General features: G+C 56.7%; 1 protein-coding gene across 1 annotated transcript; it reads right to left on the bottom strand.

Annotated features, from left to right (window-relative positions):
* Nucleotides 1–236: 236 nt before the first annotated feature.
* Nucleotides 237–15,597, bottom strand: RIMS3 (regulating synaptic membrane exocytosis 3). The gene is made up of 7 exons (XM_076357501.1): nucleotides 15,528–15,597; nucleotides 12,262–12,531; nucleotides 10,622–10,763; nucleotides 10,370–10,482; nucleotides 8,516–8,617; nucleotides 8,255–8,394; nucleotides 237–8,058 (listed from the first exon to the last, which is right to left on the bottom strand). The coding sequence occupies exons 2-7, from the start codon at nucleotides 12,479–12,481 to the stop codon at nucleotides 7,846–7,848; spliced, it is 930 nt and encodes a 309-aa protein (XP_076213616.1). The 5' UTR covers nucleotides 12,482–12,531; nucleotides 15,528–15,597; the 3' UTR covers nucleotides 237–7,845.
* Nucleotides 15,598–19,472: the final 3,875 nt, after the last annotated feature.

A 19,472-nucleotide genomic window follows, 5' to 3' on the forward strand; every position in this document is an offset into this window, starting at 1 on the left:
GCAGCTGCAGGGGAGAGCTCAGCTAATTGTGTGAGCCTTGAGTTGATGGTACTCTGCTTGTGTATTAATTATGGTATTTCTTTCCTCAGGTCAAAACCTGCTTTTTTCAGAAAAAGAGGGTTTCTTCCTCTTCCCCTCCTCCCCAGCATATCAGCTGGGGGGAGGGTTGGCTTTTTTTAAGCTACGCATGTGGTTTTGGGCTGGATGCTTTGAGAAGCTCAACTCAAGCACAGAAAAAAGTTTTCAAGCTGGCTTTAATCATCTTCACTTGCTGCCCCAATACTGTACATGCAGGTACAAGCCAATGAAAATGTGAATATTTCAGTTTTTTCCTCCTTGGGAAAACTGGCTAAGAATATTTTACAAAATAGCGTGCACCCTCACAGCCATCAGTCCTGCTGCATATAAACCACAAAAATACAAGAGTTTTACATTAAGAAAGACCACACACATATAAAACATTACATAACACGGGTATAAAATTGCCATTTGCTTTTTTAAATCTATTACCATTCTCAAGTATCCATCACAAGCCCATCCCCTTGTCTTGAACATGGAACTGGGGCTTAAAGGACCCCCGAGTTCTCCCCTCTGCGGTGTTTATTTTAAGGTGGAGTTGTTAAACTTACGAATCTGTCATCAAAGCAAAGTTTATCACAGAATATGAGTGGGCTAGCGAAGGCAGCCAAATTTGTTCACTAGTGCGATTACGTCCTGGCTTCCAAAAGTACAAAGCTACCCAGGGTGAGTGTGTCAGTCCTGTACGAGTTCTGCACCTAACTCTCCTTTTCCCTTTAGGTAACGGATGCACACAGAAAGATGTAAGGTTGACGTGTGCCACTCAAATGGTGAGATGTCTGCTACCTTTTTTCATTAGAGATTGAAGGCTAAGCTTGTAGTAGCAATTAACTCGTGGCTAATGGAGTTCTGGCAATTTCCCAATCTAATGGCACTCTCTTGGTTTAGGTAATTCTTTTCAATGCAACTCGTTGGGGACTTAAGGATGGAAAACGTGAAGCAGCATAGATTGCTGTGTCCTTTTGTATGATGCACCCCTGTCAAGATACTCGTCTTAGCCTTCTGAAGCAGCTACCGGGAGGAGAAAGGCTGTGGTTAGAAATGACTGGCTGGCTGAGTTGTTCTGGGTGCATCTCTGATTGCCTCATACCTTTAACGATCTTGGACCCTTTTATGTAAATTTTCTTTGCCAGTGCATGTTAGTATTCTGCCCCCTCGTACTTTTTGGGGGGCTAACGCAGTTTAAAAGGCATAGGCTGTGTTTAAAGATTTGTAAGGGATAGGTAAAATCCCTTGTGTGTCTTGTTTGGGAATATAAATTCTGAATTTTTTGATAGGATGAATGCTTCGGTTTGGGTGCTTCTAAAAAATTCATTGGTGCTTTTCTCTGTGTGCTTATGTGGGTTTGGTTTAGGTTTTTTTCCTGGTGCCATTAGTAATCAAATTCAAGGACAAAGTTCAATTCAAACTTGGAGCTGCTACTTTACCAAGTGCTGTTACTAAGACAGATGTGTATGTTTTTATATTTGAGGTATAAACTTCTGGGATTAATGACAGATTCTTGAGTCCTGGACAATATCTTAAATGGTCCAGTGCTTGTTCGTCACTTGAGGTGGGGAGTAGGACAACATGATGGGGAAGATTATTTAGTTTTAACTGCATGAAAAGATCAAGCCCTTTTAAGAAAACAAGGCCACCAACTTCAAAGTGCTAACATTCAAGAGGCATCCGCTGCCAGGGTCCCTGGCCCGTTGGGTACAAGGAGGGGGGTCCTGCTCCATCCAGAGGCCCTGTGATATCAAGCATTGCTTCACGGTTCTCACTGTGAGTGTTAGGGCAAAGTTCCCTTTTTTTTTTTTTAGCGAGTACTGGGATCTAGCAGGTATATACAGACAGCGATCCTGTTAGATCGGATCAGTGTTCAATACCTGTCCTCCCGCTGGAGGGACACCCTTTCTGCCTACTTCTGAGGCTCCCTCTCTCCATCCACACTCCAGGCAAAAGCTTTAGTGAGGGTTTAGTGCTCCTCCAAGAGCAGCAGAACTGTCCCCAGCTTGTCACATCCGAGGTGCTCGCCTCCTTGCCGGCCCTTTGTGGGAGGGGAGGACTGTTAGGGGAGCAGGACTGCAAACACCCGCCTGTCGGGCTAAAGGGCAGCCTTTGGAGCGCTGTTTATCTACATGCTTTTTAACAGGAGAGATGAGGGGGGGGGTACCTACTGTCTAGCCGAATCATCCCCCCGCTCCAGAGAAGCACTCTGGCCTCCTTTCCCTCGCCCTTTAGCTCAGCAATCAGTAGTGCAAGTGCGAAATGAAGCAGAGGTTGGGCTCGCAGGAGCCAGCATGGGAGCAGGTGGTAAATGCACACCCCGTACAATTGCTCTTCATTGCACAGTTACAACAAAAAATAACCTGAACGTGATAGAGTGCACTAAGCTCTGGTTCTTAAAAAAAGAGAAAAGGAAGGGGGGAAAAAAAAAATGAGGTATACCAATAATCGGAGCTCCAGCCAGGCACAGTGGTCACACCAGCTCTTGGGTCTTGGTGGCAGCTGCCACCAAGCTGCTTTCTCCTGGATTCCTCGGTGCTACTGTGCTCCGTTCTGGTGTCTGTGCCCGAGGCAGATGATCGGGGTTAAACAGTGTGGCGGTTATTCAGACAGCAAGACAAACACTTAGGCCCTTTACTGTACGTTTTTCCAAGTCTACTTTTAAAACCTACATCTTCTCCAAATGCGGACCAGCTCAGTTAAGGTGAGCGTTATTGTCACGTCTGGTCACTGAGTCTGTTTTGTACAGCTTCAGCTGTGTTACACGTAGCACATCTTTACCCCACCAATTCCGACCGTGCTTATTGCAGACACTTCTTTTTCCACAGGAAGTCTTTTCTGCAGCCTTTCAACCTTCTTTTTAGCTCATAAACATAACTCTTGCACCTCTAACAACCAGCTGAGGGTTGGGGCGTTTTCTATGCTTGTGAACATGAAGTAGAAGGAAGACTTCCAGTTGAAACAGCTTTGCTAGAGAAACGTTGGAGCGGGCCGTCATGCCTTTGGCACATCACAGGATGCAAACCTTGGTTTTACTGAGGGGAATTTTACAGATCTGTCTGGAGGCATGAAAACCCAAAGGAAAGCAGAGAGAGCTCTTAATATCTTTTTCCATCTGTGATGCAAAACACATTTAGACTTTGAATTCAGCCATCAAGAAGAACGGTGCCTGAACACTGTTCCTTGACCTTTAAAATGCAGTTATTTTCCAAATCAGTAACCAAATGCACACCCTTAAGGAAGTTCACAGATATGCATTGTCCAAGCGTTTCACATCAATCTGGGAAGAAGTGTCCGAGTCAACTGGAAGAAAATAGAAGGTGGACTCTATGCCTGAAAAAACATCACCGGTGCTGTTTTTATAAATGGTCTTACATCAGTAAAGACCCTTAAATTGTACTCACTGCTGCTGAGTATTTGCAAGTCCACTTAAACAAGCAAAGGTATTTAAATGTGTTAACTCCTCTCACGTGCACCGATGTGCGCAAACACGTACGAATACAGGCTTGACTTTTCAAGTCGCATCGCTGCTAGAGCAGTCGTGTAAGACAGTGAACAGAAGTGATTCCCTACCAGCGAAGGGAATCCTGATCTCCTGTAGGAATTTCTGGTCTCATATTTGCAATCGAGAGCTACATCTGTAACTGCTGCTGGAGAAAAAGAGCTGGAAAAGGCGGCCGTGGAGGGAATACTTCCCACCGTCTCAGTTGCACTTAATAGGTTTCATTTTCTGATTGCTGGCCAGGGAGTTGGTTCTGCATCTCACTTGATTTCAGGAAAACTATGTCTAAGCATCCTCTCCTCGTGCTTTCAACATGCTATGATGCTGATGAAACGGGAGCTAATTTCTGATTGAGCCCAGAAGCCTGGCCCACCTTCTGGTGCTGTAGAAAATTTTCAGTCACTCAGCTTTGGCAAATAAAGCCTGTTCCAGGCTTGTAGAAAACCCAGGGATAACTTAGGCCTGGGCATGAAATCATGTAGTCTTTTCTGCGCTTTGCTGCGTGGCCGAGACACTTTTTTTTACTAGAGTTTAGGGGATGTTTAAGTATCATTTCAAGGCTATTTTGGCAAAATCCATCCTCGTTACTCAAGTAGGGTGCCTTGATTCTGACACCAGCATCTCCTGTCAGCTGTGCCATAGTAAGGTCTTCTGTGTCTCAGGTGGGTGCTGTGTGCTGCTTGCTGCTCACTTACTGCTGGGAGTGCTGGGTATAAAGCGGGGCTGCAAAGCTGATTCAGTTTAATATTAATTATTCTTTCTAGGGGAAAATATCTGGAAAGTCAAATGGTTTGAATTTCCTTTCCTGATGAAAGGTGGAGGAAAGGGAGGAAAGAATCTAACATGTAATAGCTAGTCAGTGCAGCCACCTTTTGCAAATCATATAGTACATTTAAAAAAATTGTCCTTTGCAATAAAACATTCCCTCAGAAAAAAAACGAGCCCAGAAGCTTGTGGTTTTCCTGGTGTGTCGTGTGTAGAAAGCAACTGGCTGTCTTGGCTCTTTTGTTCTTGTTGTTCAAGGAGGGAAAACATCTGACACGTGGTCTCACGCATTCAGAAATGGGAAGGAGCTGATGCTGCAATGTAAACGTGGCACACTTCGGTCTCTTCTCCCATTTTAGTTTTTCCACACAAGTGTAAGGTGGGTCCTGACCCAGATGCTTCCCCAGAGAGAGAAGTGAGTACCAGCTCCCTGGGGCGGCTGGACACGTGGCGCTGAAAACGAAGCAGCTAAGGTTTTGATGGGTTTCAGTTTGTCTAGTGAGCGACAATCATTTGAAGTCACCGGCACGGTGGCTCCGCCTTGCCGGGCTCTTGGTGAGCAGGAGGAATTGTTCCCACGAGCCCATCGCGTCGCAGCAAACAAGAATACACCACTGAGAAAGAACTGGGGTGCCGTTTGTTCTGATGTTAGCTACGCTGTTACCCTCCCAGGCATCCTCAGTCTATCGATGATAAAAAAATAAGCCAAAGTATTTGGGTTTTCCGTGTTCCCTGGAGTACCCAGGTGTGCCTTCCAGAAGATAGTTCTTTTCTCTGGATTTTCCACGTGCCAGCAAGGGCAGGTTTTTCAACTGGCGCAGAACCGGTGAGCCTTTTGCTAGACCTCGGGCATCTGCTGCTGTGGGTGCGTGCCCGGCTGTCCCGGTGTTCCTGCTGCTCTTCATCAGCTTCTGTTCCCTATCTCGAGAAAAGCGTTATGCTGCTCGCGGAGAGGGAGAGCAGTAAAGCTCTGCAACTCCCTGGAGAAATTTACAGCCAGCGAGCTCTGTGCTGGAAGGGGAAGGGGGTGGGATGCTGCGTCCACACCAGTGAGCAGAAAATACCTGCAGAACTCCCTGCCCTGCCCACGCTGCTATTCCACTTCCCTGTGGACATGGTTATTGTTCCACCACAGGCAGATTTTTCATTTTTCCCTTGAAATAAAGTTGGTAAAGCGAAAGCAAATAATGTTAGCTTGAAGGAGCAGAAAGCTTTTCCTCTTAAGATGCCTTCCCTCACGTATATTCAAAAATCCAGCACGCTGGGGCAGAGAAAAAGTTTAGCCTCATCCAGGCGTCGTTGACCTCCTATAACTGCTTCGTGCTCTGGAAGGAACGTCATGTTCAAACCGTTGTTTATTCCTGTTTCAGTAGTCAGGGCACCGAGTTTGCTTCCTCAAACCGCTTGAGCCTGTTAGTGCATCCTACGGTCCTATGCGTCACCATTCAGCACGAGCTCAGAAATCGGTGCGCGTTGCTTGGAAAAGCACTTACCGCTCTAGCAGACGAGGATTTAATCTTTTACAAGGCAGGCACTGGGGTCTTGAAGCAGGCCCCTCTCCATCCCCGGTCAGCAGCATCCAGCCCACTCTCTTCTCGGTCTGCAGTGATTTTGGTTTGGTAAAGATCCAAAGTCCACGATAGCAGCTGAAGTTCCTTGACACGACGTCGCTAAAATCGTGGCGGTGTCGGGTAAACCAGCTGCCGAGCAGTGGAGTTTCGCTGACCCCCGGTTTTGGGTTTGTGGAGGGGACAGCTTCATCGCAACAGTCTTTTCCTTCAGGTTTGGTTTTGTTCCGTTGTGGCAACAGGTTCAAGCTGGTTCATCGTTCCTGGCGTCACCAGGAGAACCACAGGTTGGTTTTGTTGTGCTCTGTGCATTGTGAAATTCTCTGCTTTGCCAATAAATAATTGTAAAAAAATCCCAACTGTGCTGTGGGTTGACTTGTGTTAAAGACTGAAGGTCAGAGCCGTCCGGCCGGTATAAATTCCCCATTAACCTTTTGTCCTCTTCCAGTCTCAAGACTGCTCATCTTTTGGTGTGTTGGTTTTTTTTCTCTCTTTTGGAAACTGATCCTTCAGGACAGTCATTGTGTTAAGTATATTTTATGAAGAAACCAGAGTTTCTAGTGGTGTCTCCCCTGAGTATTTTCAGCAAATTTCATTAGGCACCTTCAAAAAAAGCTTCCGTAATTCTCGGTTTTGCTACAAGAACTGGTCCCTTGGGGGGAACCAAAATGCTGCTTTAAAAACAAACAAACAAAACATACAAACAAAAAACCCAAAACACTCATCCTGATAATAAATTCAAAGCATCTAGTCCTTTGTTCATACCCTCTCAGTCACCCTAATTCCAGATCAGCAGAAGATGCTGTTGAGATGTTCCCCTGTAGCGTACCAACAAGTCGAGAGTTAGAGAAAGGTGCGTCCTGCCGCGGGGTCTGGCAAACCCTCTGCTCCTACTTGAAATTCAAGTATCGAGGAGAGCACCCCAGACCTCGAGCTGGCCCTCGTGGGAGGAAGGGGCTGGGAGCCAGACGATCAGCCAGCATCACGGTACTCCTGCTCCGTCAGGTCACCTTCTCCTGACTCGAATTTTCACGTGAGGCATCGCAGAGTTTATTTTTTGGGTCTTGCTTTGGCCGTACAAGACCACGGTCAGTGGTGAAACACGAGGATAAGACCAGCGTATGCTTAGGTGAGGCGAGTGCACCTTTTTCTGTTCTCTCTCGCTTTGGCAATGTCACTGGTCACAGGCTACATGCTACCGAAAAAAAAAATTAGAAATAGAAAGAAAAATGGCCACGAGAAGTGCTTGCTCAGTGTCGCAGGATTTGTGTTGGAAAACGAACAAACGGGAAGTGACTGCCAGATGTTTCCGGTCAATCCGGAGTCTCTTGGATATTGCAGAGAGTGAGTGTGTTGCTAGCACGTGGCGAGCTACATAATAGAAGATGCTACATTCCTTGGGAAGAAAAAAAAAATAGTGCTGAGTTGGATTTTTTCTGAGGTTTTTTCTTTGAAAAGCTACCTTTTCCTCAGAGGCAAGGAAATGAAATTGAAGGAAAAGAAACCTCGTCAACGTGCTGCTTGCAGCGGCGCTGAATGAATCGGACCGAGATGCTCTCGCCGGGGGGTCAGGAGAGAAACGCGTCGCTTCGATTCCTTTCCGACAGGGTGACGGGACGAGGTGCGGTAACAGTCTCGGGATCGGTCGGCACTCGCGGCCCTCGGTCTGCTTCATGAGGGGGGGGTGGGTTTTGCTTCTCCTTCCCCCTGCCTCAGAACACACGGCCCTCGCTCCCTCTCCGACGTCCCCCTCTGCGCGCCGGGACGCATGCTCGGGCAGGAGTGTGTCGAGAGTGGGTTTGTTTCGGGAAGGAGATTTAAAAAAAAAAAAAAAAAAGGACAAAAAGAAAAAAAAGGGACAGGGTATTTACAGCTATCCACTAACAGTTTTGGTAGGTCAGGACGTCTCCTTTCCCCTCCCGGCCTCTCCCACCAACCTGCCGCCTACGGGCAGGAGGGGCTGGTGGAGCTCTCCAGGGAGGACTGGGAGAGGCGGCGCGTCAGAGGTCCGATGCTGGAGTCGGCCAGCGAGGAGGTGGGGAAGAGTTTGTACCAGCCCGCGACTGCGCTGGAGAGATCGAGCTCCTCCAAGACGATCTGGGCCATCCCCATGAAGCACTTGTGGTCCATGCGCCCGTAATCTCCCCAGACGATCACCTGCGGGGCAGAGAAGGCGTTAGGGGACCTGCCCCGTTCACCGGGTGGGAGTTTTGGGGAAAACTCGGCAAACTCGGCGTGCCCGGCGGGGAAGGGCCCGCCGTGATCGGGATGGGGAGGCTGCGGGTTTCTGTGCCCTGTCCTTGCTCCCCTAATCCCTCCCTGTCCCCAAGTATCTGTGCGGGGAGTACGTCACCTGCAGGACTTTGCCCTGGGGACTCTCCTCGAAGAGCAGAGGCTGCTGGTATGACGGGTCGCAGGTTTTCTTCACCACCTTGGTCTTCTTCTTGGCCAGGCAGACGCCGTTCTCCAACAGATAAACTTTCACGTAGGTGGCTGCGTTGGAAAACGGGTGGGAAACACTGACTCGGAGCAGGCTGCTGTGATGGTCCCAGCACAGCGCCCGTCTCCATCATTCCCCCTCCATCCCCGACCCCCTCCCTCTCCAGCCACCTACCAGGGATGGACTTGGAGCCCATCTTCGGGATAAGTCCCCTCGCCTGGATCACCTCCACCTCCAGCTGCCCGTTCCGGTCAGCCATGCCGACGTGGACATCGCCTGGGCAGAGGGACGAGACGCGCTCAGCACCCTCCCCGATGGCCACCTCCCACCGGGGACGGCCCCAGCCCTGGGCCGGGCTGGTCCCCACCAGCTCTCCCTTTTGGTGCTGCCAAAAAGCAGGTGGGAGATGTCATCTCCGGGGCTGGCAGCCTCGGCACCCCCACACCGCCGCCTGCTCCCCATCCTCAGCACCCAGCACTCAAGTGCATCGAGCATCCCGCCACCGGGTGCGTGATTTATCATGAATTTGGAGGAAGGACAAAGCCAAGCTGATGTGAAGATGCTTGGATTTGAGCAGCAAAGAGAGAACCAGGTGAGAGCCCCCTGCTCCCCTCCTCCCCGCCCTCCCTGCCGGCTCCATCCCACAGCGGTCTTGCAGGGGGATTTTTTTTCCCTCATGATGGGAAAAGGGGCTGGGATTAACCAGGGTTGTGCCTTGACCAGGCGATGCCCTCAGCCAGGGGGCGGGCGAGACCGTGGCAAGAGCAGGAGAGGCTGGGGCAGGAGGGGTTGATGGCTGAGCACCCCACCGGGGCCAGCACCCGCCAGCGCCCGTCTGCCCGGGACACTTCACTGGGGTCCTTCCCCGTTCCCTGCGGAGGGGCATCCGCAGGAAAAAACGTGGCCGGGCACCTCTTGAGCTCGGTGTGAAGTTGTTCTCCCACTTACGCTGTCCTGCTGTCCTGCTCGTACGTACGTATGTCCGTTGGCTGGTGGGTCCCTGTCGCCGCTGCCTTGTGGCCCCGGGGGGGGGAGTGGGGATGGGGAAGGGGCAAGCTGACGTCCCAGTGGGGTTTAATAGGAGCGAGATGAACCTGGATGTTCTCAAAACACACTTGGCATTTCAACAGCAAGTCAGGGCCAGCGCCGAGGGCTGCGCAAGGAACCGGCCGGTGGGAGAGGGACGAGCTGATGTTGCGGCAGGGGAACGGCAGGAGCCGTAGGGATTTGGCATGCCGCGGGCACTGCGGGACCTCGCGCCAAGGGAAGCCGGCGGTGTACCCTCCCTGGGAAGGTGGGCAAACCCAGAGGGGTCCAACTGCCCCCCTTCCCTTCCCTCCCACCGGGGGTTTTATGCGGGGCCAGCAGGACCAGGTCCCTGTGCTGCGGGGACTGGGGGGGCAGGACGGGGGACCCTGGTTACTGCGGCTCCCCCGGGGCAGCTCTCCCCATTCCCAGCAGCTCTAGCTCCTGAGCAGGACGCGGGGCAGACACCTTGGTGTGCCCTGGGAGCAGGTGGGAACACGCTGCTGCTGGCTGGAAATTCAGACTTGGGGCACAACTTTCTATAGCCATTTGGGATTTAAAAGGGAAAAATGGAACAAACCCGGGTTTTGTTGGGTCCCCTCTGCAGCGAGATGCTCGGAGGAGCCGATGCACAGCAGAGGGGCAGAGGAGACCTCGGGAAAAGGCAGAGCTGCTGCTTCCCCCTGCGGGTGTCCTGCCCTGAGCCCTGCACGGGACGTTCCCTCCCCTCACGGAGCCGGCAGCGGGAGCAGCAGGGGAAGGCCAGAGCATCTGCAAGCCATGCACCGACCCGGCACGTGCTCAGCAGCAAGGGATGCTGCTGGGATCCAGCCTGTCCCCCAGAACCGGTGGGACACTTTCCCCCCCGCAGCCCCTTCCCTCTCGCTGGAGCATCCTCTTGCACTGCCCGGCCCCGCACCAGGCAAGACGCAGCCCTTGCTCTGCAGGGCTGGAGACGGCACCCCCTTCCCCGGGCAGGGATCCCCCTCGGCTGGCACTCACCCATCGGCGGGGTGGCCAGTGTCTGCCGCCCCACCAGCTGGCCCGGCCCCAGCCCATCGAGAAAGTCGCTGAACTGGCTCTCGGCGCCCAGCCGGGTCGTGGGGAAGATGAACCTGTGCCGGGGAGAGCAGGGAGAGCAAAGGGCTTTTGTCGAGCATCAGGCCGACGGGTCTCAAGCGAGATCCCCCGGGAGCAGAGGGAGGGTGCCCAGCCCCAGCTCCCGTCCCCCCGTGCCACCCCGCGGTGCCTTACGTGCCGTCGGAGCTGTTGCTGTTGGTGCTGCCGTCGGTGGACTCCCGGCTGCCTTGCCGGGTGACCCTGGTCCTCATCTCCACCGCGATGCCGGTCTCCGTGCTCCTCCGGATGTTGCTGCGCAGCTTTTTGGGGCCGCCCTCTGGAAGCCAAAACAGGGGTGAGCCCGGGAAGCACTCGCTGCCCCTGGACCCTCCTGCAGGACGGGCGTCAAACCAGACAGAAGAATCAGGGTGCCAGGCACAGCCGGAGCCTCTCGTGTGCTGCTCCCCACCTTTGGTACGTTATTCATTGTGATTTATGCAACCTTTCCCTGGGGATGAAACCCTGCAGGACCCCGCACGGGCACATGTCCCGGTGCCACTCACACCATGCTGGAGAGCCACAGGCTGCCCGTGCTCCCCGTGTCCCAGCCCCATCTCCCCACAGCCCTCGCTCAGCACCGATGCCATCGTGCCTTTGCATGGCTGAAAGCCCACCTGCACCTCAGTCATCTCTCCCGCGTGCTGAGACCCGCCAGACTCAGCTCACATGTGCTGACACCGTCCCAGCCTGCTGCCTGGCCTGTGCTGCTGCAGGGCCACCTCCCAGCCTCCAAAATCCCCAGGGCCCCGTCGATGTGCCAATGTTCCCGAGCCGCAGGGGACGGGCACCCCCAGTGCCGCAAGCGGGCACAGCCCCGACGCTGACTGATGAGCGAAGTCTCCCCTTCTCCACGCAGTTACAGTCCCTGCCACCACGCGTCCCAGGTGGTGGCAGATGGCAGAAGGAGGACCGTGACCCGAGCATCCACCGCTGGCACCGCCGGCAGCCCTGGCATCGCCGGCAGCCCCGCTCCTGCCGCACGAGCATGTGTATGTCGGCACCGCGCCACGGCTGCTCCTGGGGGAGTCAGGTTTGTCTTGCTAGTTCGGGGCTGCCCCCATGGAAGCGTTTGCCTGATCCTGGCAGCCCTCCCGGAGCGGGTGCTGCTCACCTGGGCACCGGCAGCCGGGAGGGTCCCGGTCCTGCCGTCCCCAGATGCGGTTCTGCCTGGCTCTGGCACTTTTGGCTTGGCTTTTGGGGATAATTATACCCCTTCGGAAACACCTCAGATGTGCAGGGCTGGAGGGCTCCAAATTAACTCCTCTCTTTATAGAACATCTCCCGAATCATGGAATGCCAACAAGAACCGGAATAAAAAAGCAATAACTAGAGAAAAAGGCTGCACTAAAGTGAGCTTTTTGCTTCCCCCGCCCTTTAAAAAGCTATTTTAAGCATTTAAATATTTCCCAGAGCCAGACTGTTTGACAAGTCCTTTCTCCGAGTTCCCTCGCTCCCTCCCTGCCCGCAGCCCTGCAGCCAGGACTGGCCGTTACTGGGGGGGGATGCTGAGCCCAGCCCCCCCCCCCCCCCCCACGCTGGCAGAGCTCTGGCAACGTCCCCGCCTCAGGTTTGCAAATGGTTTTGGCACCTGGAGAAGTGCTGGTGTGCCGGGGGGGGGGGGGGGGCGGGAATTACAACGGCCTTTTTTAGGTGTCTTCATCAGACACGGGCGGCTAGAGCATCGCTTTGGGCAGCCGGGAGCACACACCTCTCCTAAAAGCAAAGGGCCAAGCTGGGGGGGGCTGGTAGCACCAGGGGGGGCCGCGGCAGCTCACCGGTCTGGTTGAGCTGCAGCGTGCTCTTGCTCCACTGGGACAGCCCCACGATGGCCACCATCTTGGCGCCCAGGCTGGAGCGCCTCTTCTTGCTGGCGGTGACGGTGACGGAGTCGGCGCTGCCCCGCGCGCTCTTCTCGATGTTGTACATCTCGCCGCTGATGCTGGAGCTGCGGACAACATTCCTGGCCGCCGAGGAGCTGGCATCCCCGTTGAACATGGTCAGCCGCTCGCGCGCTCGCCGGCCCCGGCTCTGCTGGGTGGGATCAGCTGCGGGGGGAAGCCAGGGGACGCATCAAGGCCAGCAACGCTGGGCGGCGGCACCGGCCATGTCACCACGCTCCCACCCAGAGCAGCCCCACGGGGATGGACGGTCCCCAGAGGCACTTACAAAGTGACACCGTGACATTCAGGTGGCACAACCCATCGGGACCATTTTTCCCCACCCGTGGGGGCAGGGGCTGGTGCAGGATGCGGCGAGGGAAGGGGTGCAGGACCCCCCCGTGCAGCCGGGTCACAGGGTGCACCCACAAGCCTTGCCCCAGCGCCCTGGGGGACCCGGGCAGCCCCTGACGGCCAGGAGAGACCCACCGGCGGGCAGAGGGCTCGGTGCATCACCAACCCGCCCAGCTTGGGAGCAGGAGGGGACCCTGAGGCTTGGGGACAGCCCCGTCCACCCCCGCTGAAGGTGTCCAGGCGAAATCACAACGGGCAAAGTTCCTCCCGCACGCCTCCTTCTCCAAACCGCGGCTGCAGCATCCCTACGTGTTGCTCCAGGCGTGCCGCTGCTCCACCCCGAGATGGCTGCCTGCCACAGGGGCTGGATCCGACCCCGGCCCAGCAAACCACGCCGGGCTGCTGCCGGGGTCCACCGTGAAGCCCTGGCAGCAGACGGTGCCTGGAGGGGCCCCGCAGATGTGCCGGGGTGCGGCGCTGCCGGGGACCGGGGCGTTCGCTGGCGGCAGAGGCTGCAACGCGGCTGCCAGACCTCCCGCGCAGCGCAGCGGTTGCTGCCTTCCCTTCCCCATGAATATTTAAACTCCAGCGGGATGGGAGCATCCATCTTCCAAGGAAAGGTGAATTATTAACTCCAGGCCAAGTGAAGCCACTTTATGATAATGGATGGAGGCAGCGCCTGGAAAAATATTTCTCTTTCAAGAGAGAGAGACAGCCACAAACGTAGAGGATAAGTTATGGCCGGGAATGGGGGAGTGGGGCAAGGCGGGGGGCTTCTGCTGCCTGTCGGCATCGGGGGAAGGAGTTTTGCAGGGGCACGGTAGGACTGAGACATGGTGGGAGCCACAGGCTCGACTCCAGCACCGCTGAACTCGTGGATTTATCAATTACAGAAGGGATGCAAACAGGGGCAAGTGGGCTGTTAGTCATGAATATCACTGATGAGCTCCAGAGAGCAGCAGCCGCCCCACGTTTCCCTCTGGCTGGTGTTTTCCTCCCCTGCTCTGCCCAGGCTCCCGCGGGCGAGCGCGTGGCAGGGACCCACCGATTGCACCCTCCAGTCCTCACGCCCAGCAGCGCTCGTCACTGAGCGGGACCCCAGCACGGCCGCTTGCATTCGGCAAGACTTGGGGTGCACCACAACCGTTGCACATGCTTCCCCTCGTGTACGTGTGGGTACGTGGGATTTTTCTGCCTTTGCTGATGAACAGATGCTTGCACGAGGGCTCGAGCCCCTCAGATAAAGTTGTCGGCACCGGGCGAGCACTAGCTCCGCAGCCCAGAGCTGCCCCGGCGTGGCCGCGTGCCGACGGGAAGCCGAGACGGGTGAGAGCAGCCAGGAGCGCTCGCCCTACGCTCAGCGTCTGCTCGAGCAGGGGTCGGGGCTGAGCCTTTGGGACCTTTGGGATGAGCATTTTCCGCCGCCGCCTGCCGCTCTCCAGGCACCCTCCGGGCTCCAAACCGGCTGCGGCCGCTCGCGAGGGCTGGCGTTGCTCTTGGGAAGCGCCTGCCGCAAGGAATGGATCCCAGCCACTTCCCCAACCGCAGCCCCAGCGCACCCTTGGTCGCACACCACTTCCTTTCCCCCTGCCTCAGTTTCCCCACCTGCAAACCTGACGTTAGACTGTGCCTAAACAAACGCACGTCCCCTTGCATGAGGGCTCAGCCGGGCACAGCGCCCAGCTCGGGCCTCTCCCCGCGGCGTTATGGGCAAGAAGGGCTGTGGCACAACCAAGCCCTGTTATTTCTACAGCCAGGAAAACACAAAAGGCTCCTGCTGCTGTTTTCCCCGCTCGGCGCTTCAGCCGCCAGGAGAGCACCGGGCTCTGGCAGAAGCAAATTAGATCAGGAGAGCACAGCGCTAATGGGATCATTTCCAATGCAACACACACAAGGATAATCCACCGCAAAGGAAGGGGAGCACACGCTCCTCAGCCCAAAGGAAGGGTTTTCTTTACCCTGCCTGTAATTTTACCCCTTATCTCTTTTCACAATCTGCTTCTGGCCCCTGCGGGAGCGGGTGCTGGACGGGGAGATCAGGGAGGTGCCCGGTGCTCGCTGCTGAGACGAGCTCGGCCAGAGACCGTGCCCAAGCACCAAGAGCACCGGAGCCCACGGCTCCCACCGCTGAGCCGGCCCCGGCACCGCGACAGCATCCTCGGCCGGCACAGGCAGCCCTGATGCTGCCTCCCCCCCGTTCCCTTTCCCCAGCAAGCGGGTGGGGGACGCAGGGAACGGCACCAGGTTTCCCTTCACTCCCGCTCTGTATTTTATTTATTCTCTATATTGCACAACACCGGGATTCTCAGAACAAACCACCGCACCACTCCAGCAGCGGCTGGATCGCATGCAAGCCCCCTCCTTCCCTGCCATGGAAGCACATCCCCGAATCGCCGGGGTGGGGGGCAGCGCCCGCAGCCCCCGCCAGCGCTTACCGCCGCCACGCACCGTCCTTGCGGGAAACGACAACAACCACCGCGAGCGCCGAGAAGTTCTCCAGCAAGTCAGCCCCGGTTCCCCCGTGGGCTGGGACGGCTGCGGGATGCACGGAGCCACCGGGCACCGGCTGAGCAGCCGGGAGAGGTGTCATGGCTGTAGCATCCCCTCGGCTGCTCTGCTGCTTGGCAGACACGCAGCCAGTGCCCGGCACCGATGCACAACACGCAGACAAGCACGACCGGCACAATAACGGGTTCCCTGTTGCATTTCAATCGCTGCTGCTGCCGCGCAGGAGCCCTGGCGAGGCTACCGGGGCCAAGCCCTCCCCGCACTGGCACCCCGAAGGAAAAGAGGAGACGGAGGCATCTTACCGCCCTGCGCAGGTGGAGGAGGACTGGGCAGCGCCCGCCCCGCTCTCCCTGCCGAGGAGGCTCAGCCCCCCAGCCCCATCCCCGGCTGGAGACGGAGGGTGATGGGTCTGGTTAATCTTTAAAGGGTTCTGGAGAGCAGGGCTGTGCCGGCGCTGCTTCAGCATCTCCTTCAGCATCTCCATGGTTACATCGCTGACCCAGTTCTCCTCCCAGCCCCAAGCAGGGGCAGAGCGGTCCAGCGGGGTGGGATGCGCCTGGGTGGGGCTGGGGGCATCTCTGTGCCAGGCTTCGGGCGACCGATGACCCCGCTGGGTCCCCCCAGCCGGGCGTCACGGACCTGCCAGGGGACGCCGGAGCCAGGAAAAGTGGGGAGCGAGGCAGCACAGATTGGGGGGGTCACAGGCGACCCCAGGGAGCCGACAGGACTGTACGGTCCCGCTGCCGGCACATCCCAGTGACTGGACGGTGTCAGGGGCTGCACATGGCGAGGAACAACCCAGGGCTGCAAGGGAGCCTCGGCCCCAAATATCCCACTGAGATAGGAATGGGGGGCAAAATATTGATGGGAAAAATCGGTGCTTTGACAAAGGCTCTGGGGAAGGAAGGAGGAGCCCGGTGGGTGCCCCCACACAGGTGGGGAACGGCCCCTGACGGCAGGTGGGGAGAGGAGGAGGAGGAAGGTGATAAATGAGCACCCAGCTGTGGGGCTGGCTGGGATGCTGCCTCGCTGGGGAAGGGGGCAGAGGGATTTTGGGAGCTGTCTGCTCCCTCATAAGCCCCCAGGTTGGTGTCTCCAGGGAGAGACGGGGTTGGAAAGCCCCAGCAGTGGGGTGGCAGGTCTTCTCGTCCCCGGGCTGCCCCTGCAGCCCCTGGCCCCCTGTGCTGGGGCTGCCTCCAGCCTGGAGGGAGAGCACTGAAATGCTGCTGACGTCTGGAGCAGGTAGGCCCTAAAATCAGCACTTTTGGGGAAAGAAAAGCTTGCTAGAGCTGCCGCTGTGAGGCCCTGCCAGTCCTGAGCAGGGCACAACATGCTGGGGCAAGCTGCAGTGGCACAGCTCACGAGCACGTGCTCCTCCTTGTACTGGGAAGTAAGGCAAGGGCTTATTTCCCCTAAAAGTACTTAATTCTAATTAATTTCTTCAGGTTTGATAGGCAGTTGCTCATATAAATTTAATTGCCCAGCAAGAGGTATAATTCAGTGCACGAGCTGAGAACTTGCAAGTAACTCCAGCTACTGGAGTTACGCATCTCATTGCTCAGGCAGATTATAAAAGTTACGTTCTGGCTGAAACACGCTGGAGGCACAGCATTAATCCTCTTGCACAATCTCCATGGTAAATAGAAACCTTGAAATTAAAGGATGGGTCTGAATGTGCTCCATTTGTGGGAAAAGTGGAGCTTAGAGGGGAGAATTTCAGATGGGGCCGAGCCAGGGCTGTGCTCAGGGATCCTGCAGGAGCAGCTCCTGCCCGAGGGTGCTCCAGCCCACGCCAGCCCCTGCCCGTGCACCCGGAAAAAGGCCTGACTGTTGTGCGAGTGAGGTTTAGCAAACCTGCACCCGGGAGGAGGAGGAGGAGGGCCACAGGGCAAACCCGGCGGCGTGCTCCTGCCGGGTTGCTCCTGTCCAGGTGGGAGCAGGAGGACAAAACACCGGAGCTGCTCAGCCCCTCCGTCCGGTGTTGGAGCCGCTCTCCAGGAGGGATGGCAGAGCAACATCAGGAGCTGCTTGTGTCGGCGGTGCCCCAGCACACGGGGCTTTGCCGAGAAGGTGACCGCGCGGCCCGGTCTGTCTGTGGCAGCCGGAGGCTTTCCACCGGGATGGGAAGTGCTGGTGGTTGTGGTGTGGGTGAAGAGCTCGGTCCCCTGCACAGACCCGCCGAGGGGATGGTGGTGACAGTGGCCAATACTGCGGCCTGGGGACATCCCGACAGGCTGAGAGATGGCTTCACGGAGACCAGCTCCTCCAGCGACCCAAGTGACGCATCGCATCTCTCCTGGGATAAGCAGTGGGATGGTACACCTCAAGCCTGGGAGCGGGTCAGGTCTGAACAGCCTTTCCGCTGCGGGCACTCTCCTCCACACTGCCGTGCTGCTCCTGCGCACGGGGAGGGACCGGGAGCAGTGGATAACCGGAGCCGCAGCCCTGCGCGGGGGTCTCCAGCACAGCCCCGGCAGCGACAGCGTGACATGCAAGAACCGACTGTGCCGTGCTGGAGCGTGCGTCTTCCTCTGTCCCGGCTGTGTCCACACGCACCTCGGCCACGGTGATTTCTTGCCATCCCCATTCACAAAGCACATGTCCATCTCCAGCCAGCCTGGGTGCCGCAGCTCCAGCAGAAGTGATGCTCCTGGCAGATGGGATCTGTCCGGAAGCACCAGGACAGGGAACCGAGTATCTCCGGGAGGGACAGGCAGGAACACAGCATCTTCCCGCACCCACCTCACAGCCATCTCTCACTGGGTGGGGGGACGGGTGTGGGAGCCGGGGGCACCCACGTCTGCCCCTGCCTGATGGCCTGATCTTGGGCTAAGCCCCCTCTGAGATGCCAGGAGCCCAGGGCCACTGCCCTGACCACGCCGCCCCTTTCCCCCATGTCCCTGCATGACGTCTGCCGCTCAGTTAAATCAGATCTGTGCTGAATCCCGTCGTTTCCTAGGCAACATAAAAGAATCAGAGGAGCAAAAGCCACCCAGCAGGGCTGCAGCTGGGGGACGGCCAGCTCCCGCCGAGCCCAGCCTGCTGGGTTAGCTGCCCAGCGGACGAGGCTTCATGGCACTGCGGCAGGCACCGGGGCATCCCTGGATGTCTGGTCTCATCCCGCAGACATGCTGCCTGGACCAGGCTCCCGCAGGGCAGAGCTCGGTGCCTCTGCGTTGGCGGCACCCTGGTCCTGGTTTTGGCTATGATGGGCAGCTTGGGAGGGAGCAGGACCTCGCTGGGGACATGCACGAGCAGGCCAGTGGTCGCCGCCAGCAGCCGCCTTGGGTAGCGTGATGCTGCAGCCACGCGGCCCCAAAAACTGGGCCACTTCCATGGGGAGGCAGCGGGGACGTAAGAAACCAGCCCAGGGCCTTTGGTGGCCCCCAGGATGGGTCAGGGATGGGATCACCTGCGCTCAGACCCCAACCCCTCGCTTGCTGCTCAGGCACTGAGGGCTTGCACCGCTGCGACGGGGCTGGGGCTGGTACCAACCTCCACTGGCACAGAGGGGCTGTGGAAAGGAGCTTTTCCCGTTACCCAGCAGCCGCTGCCTTCCCGGCTGCACGGCTCCGAGCTCTGCAATGCAGCTGACACCACTCGTCTGCTGTGTGTGAATCCCATCAATATTTCATGGAGCTGCTTCCTCCAGGGGAAGGACTGCTATCAGCTCTGGCTTTCTGCTGCTCCTACCAGTGCTCCTCTTGCAGAGAACATCTGATTTCCTTCCACCGGCGGCCAACAGCCCCCCCTTTCCCTCCCCTTTCTGCATTAGCGAATATTCCTTTGCCTTTCAGGGGCTCTGTATCGCACATGGGCCAAGAGCTCTGAAGTCCCCTTGGGTTCAAACCAAAATACTGACCATATTCTGCCCCTGGTCGCTTAAGCCTGCCCGCAGCAGAGCTGCCCAATGCTACAGCCCCGTTTTGGGCTCCCCAGGACCAAGCCACTGGCCCCGCAGCTCCAGGATGGGTGACCAAACCCACCCACACCCGCCATGGCCCCCCCAGCTCCGTGTCCAGCAGCAGGACGGTCAACGTGGCCCCGTGACAGCTTGGTGCCAGCAGCCCAGACCTGGTCTGACCGGGTCCGATTCATCCTGCCTGGCCGCATCCAGCCCAGAGGTCCCAGCTTGCTCCAGAGCCCAGCAGGAGCCAGGGGGTAAGACAGGCTGTTTGCAGAAAAAGTTCCTTTTTAAATGCTGACTGCGCTATTATAGCAAAGCTTCTTAAGGCATCAGCAGAAAA

The sequence above is a fragment of the Aptenodytes patagonicus genome, chromosome 21 (assembly GCF_965638725.1).
Source record: "Aptenodytes patagonicus chromosome 21, bAptPat1.pri.cur, whole genome shotgun sequence".
NCBI classification, from domain to species: domain Eukaryota; kingdom Metazoa; phylum Chordata; class Aves; order Sphenisciformes; family Spheniscidae; genus Aptenodytes; species Aptenodytes patagonicus.

Excerpts from the sequence above, each read along its gene's own strand:
- RIMS3 (XM_076357501.1), bottom strand. The coding sequence starts at position 12,481 with ATGTTCAACGGGGATGCCAGCTCCTCGGCGGCCAGGAATGTTGTCCGC. Across the intron at positions 10,483-10,621 it reads AGCAACAGCTCCGACGGCAC|GTTCATCTTCCCCACGACCC; the intron begins GTAAGGCACCGC and ends TCCCCGGCACAG. Across the intron at positions 8,618-10,369 it reads ACTGGCCACCCCGCCGATGG|GCGATGTCCACGTCGGCATG; the intron begins GTGAGTGCCAGC and ends CCCTCTGCCCAG.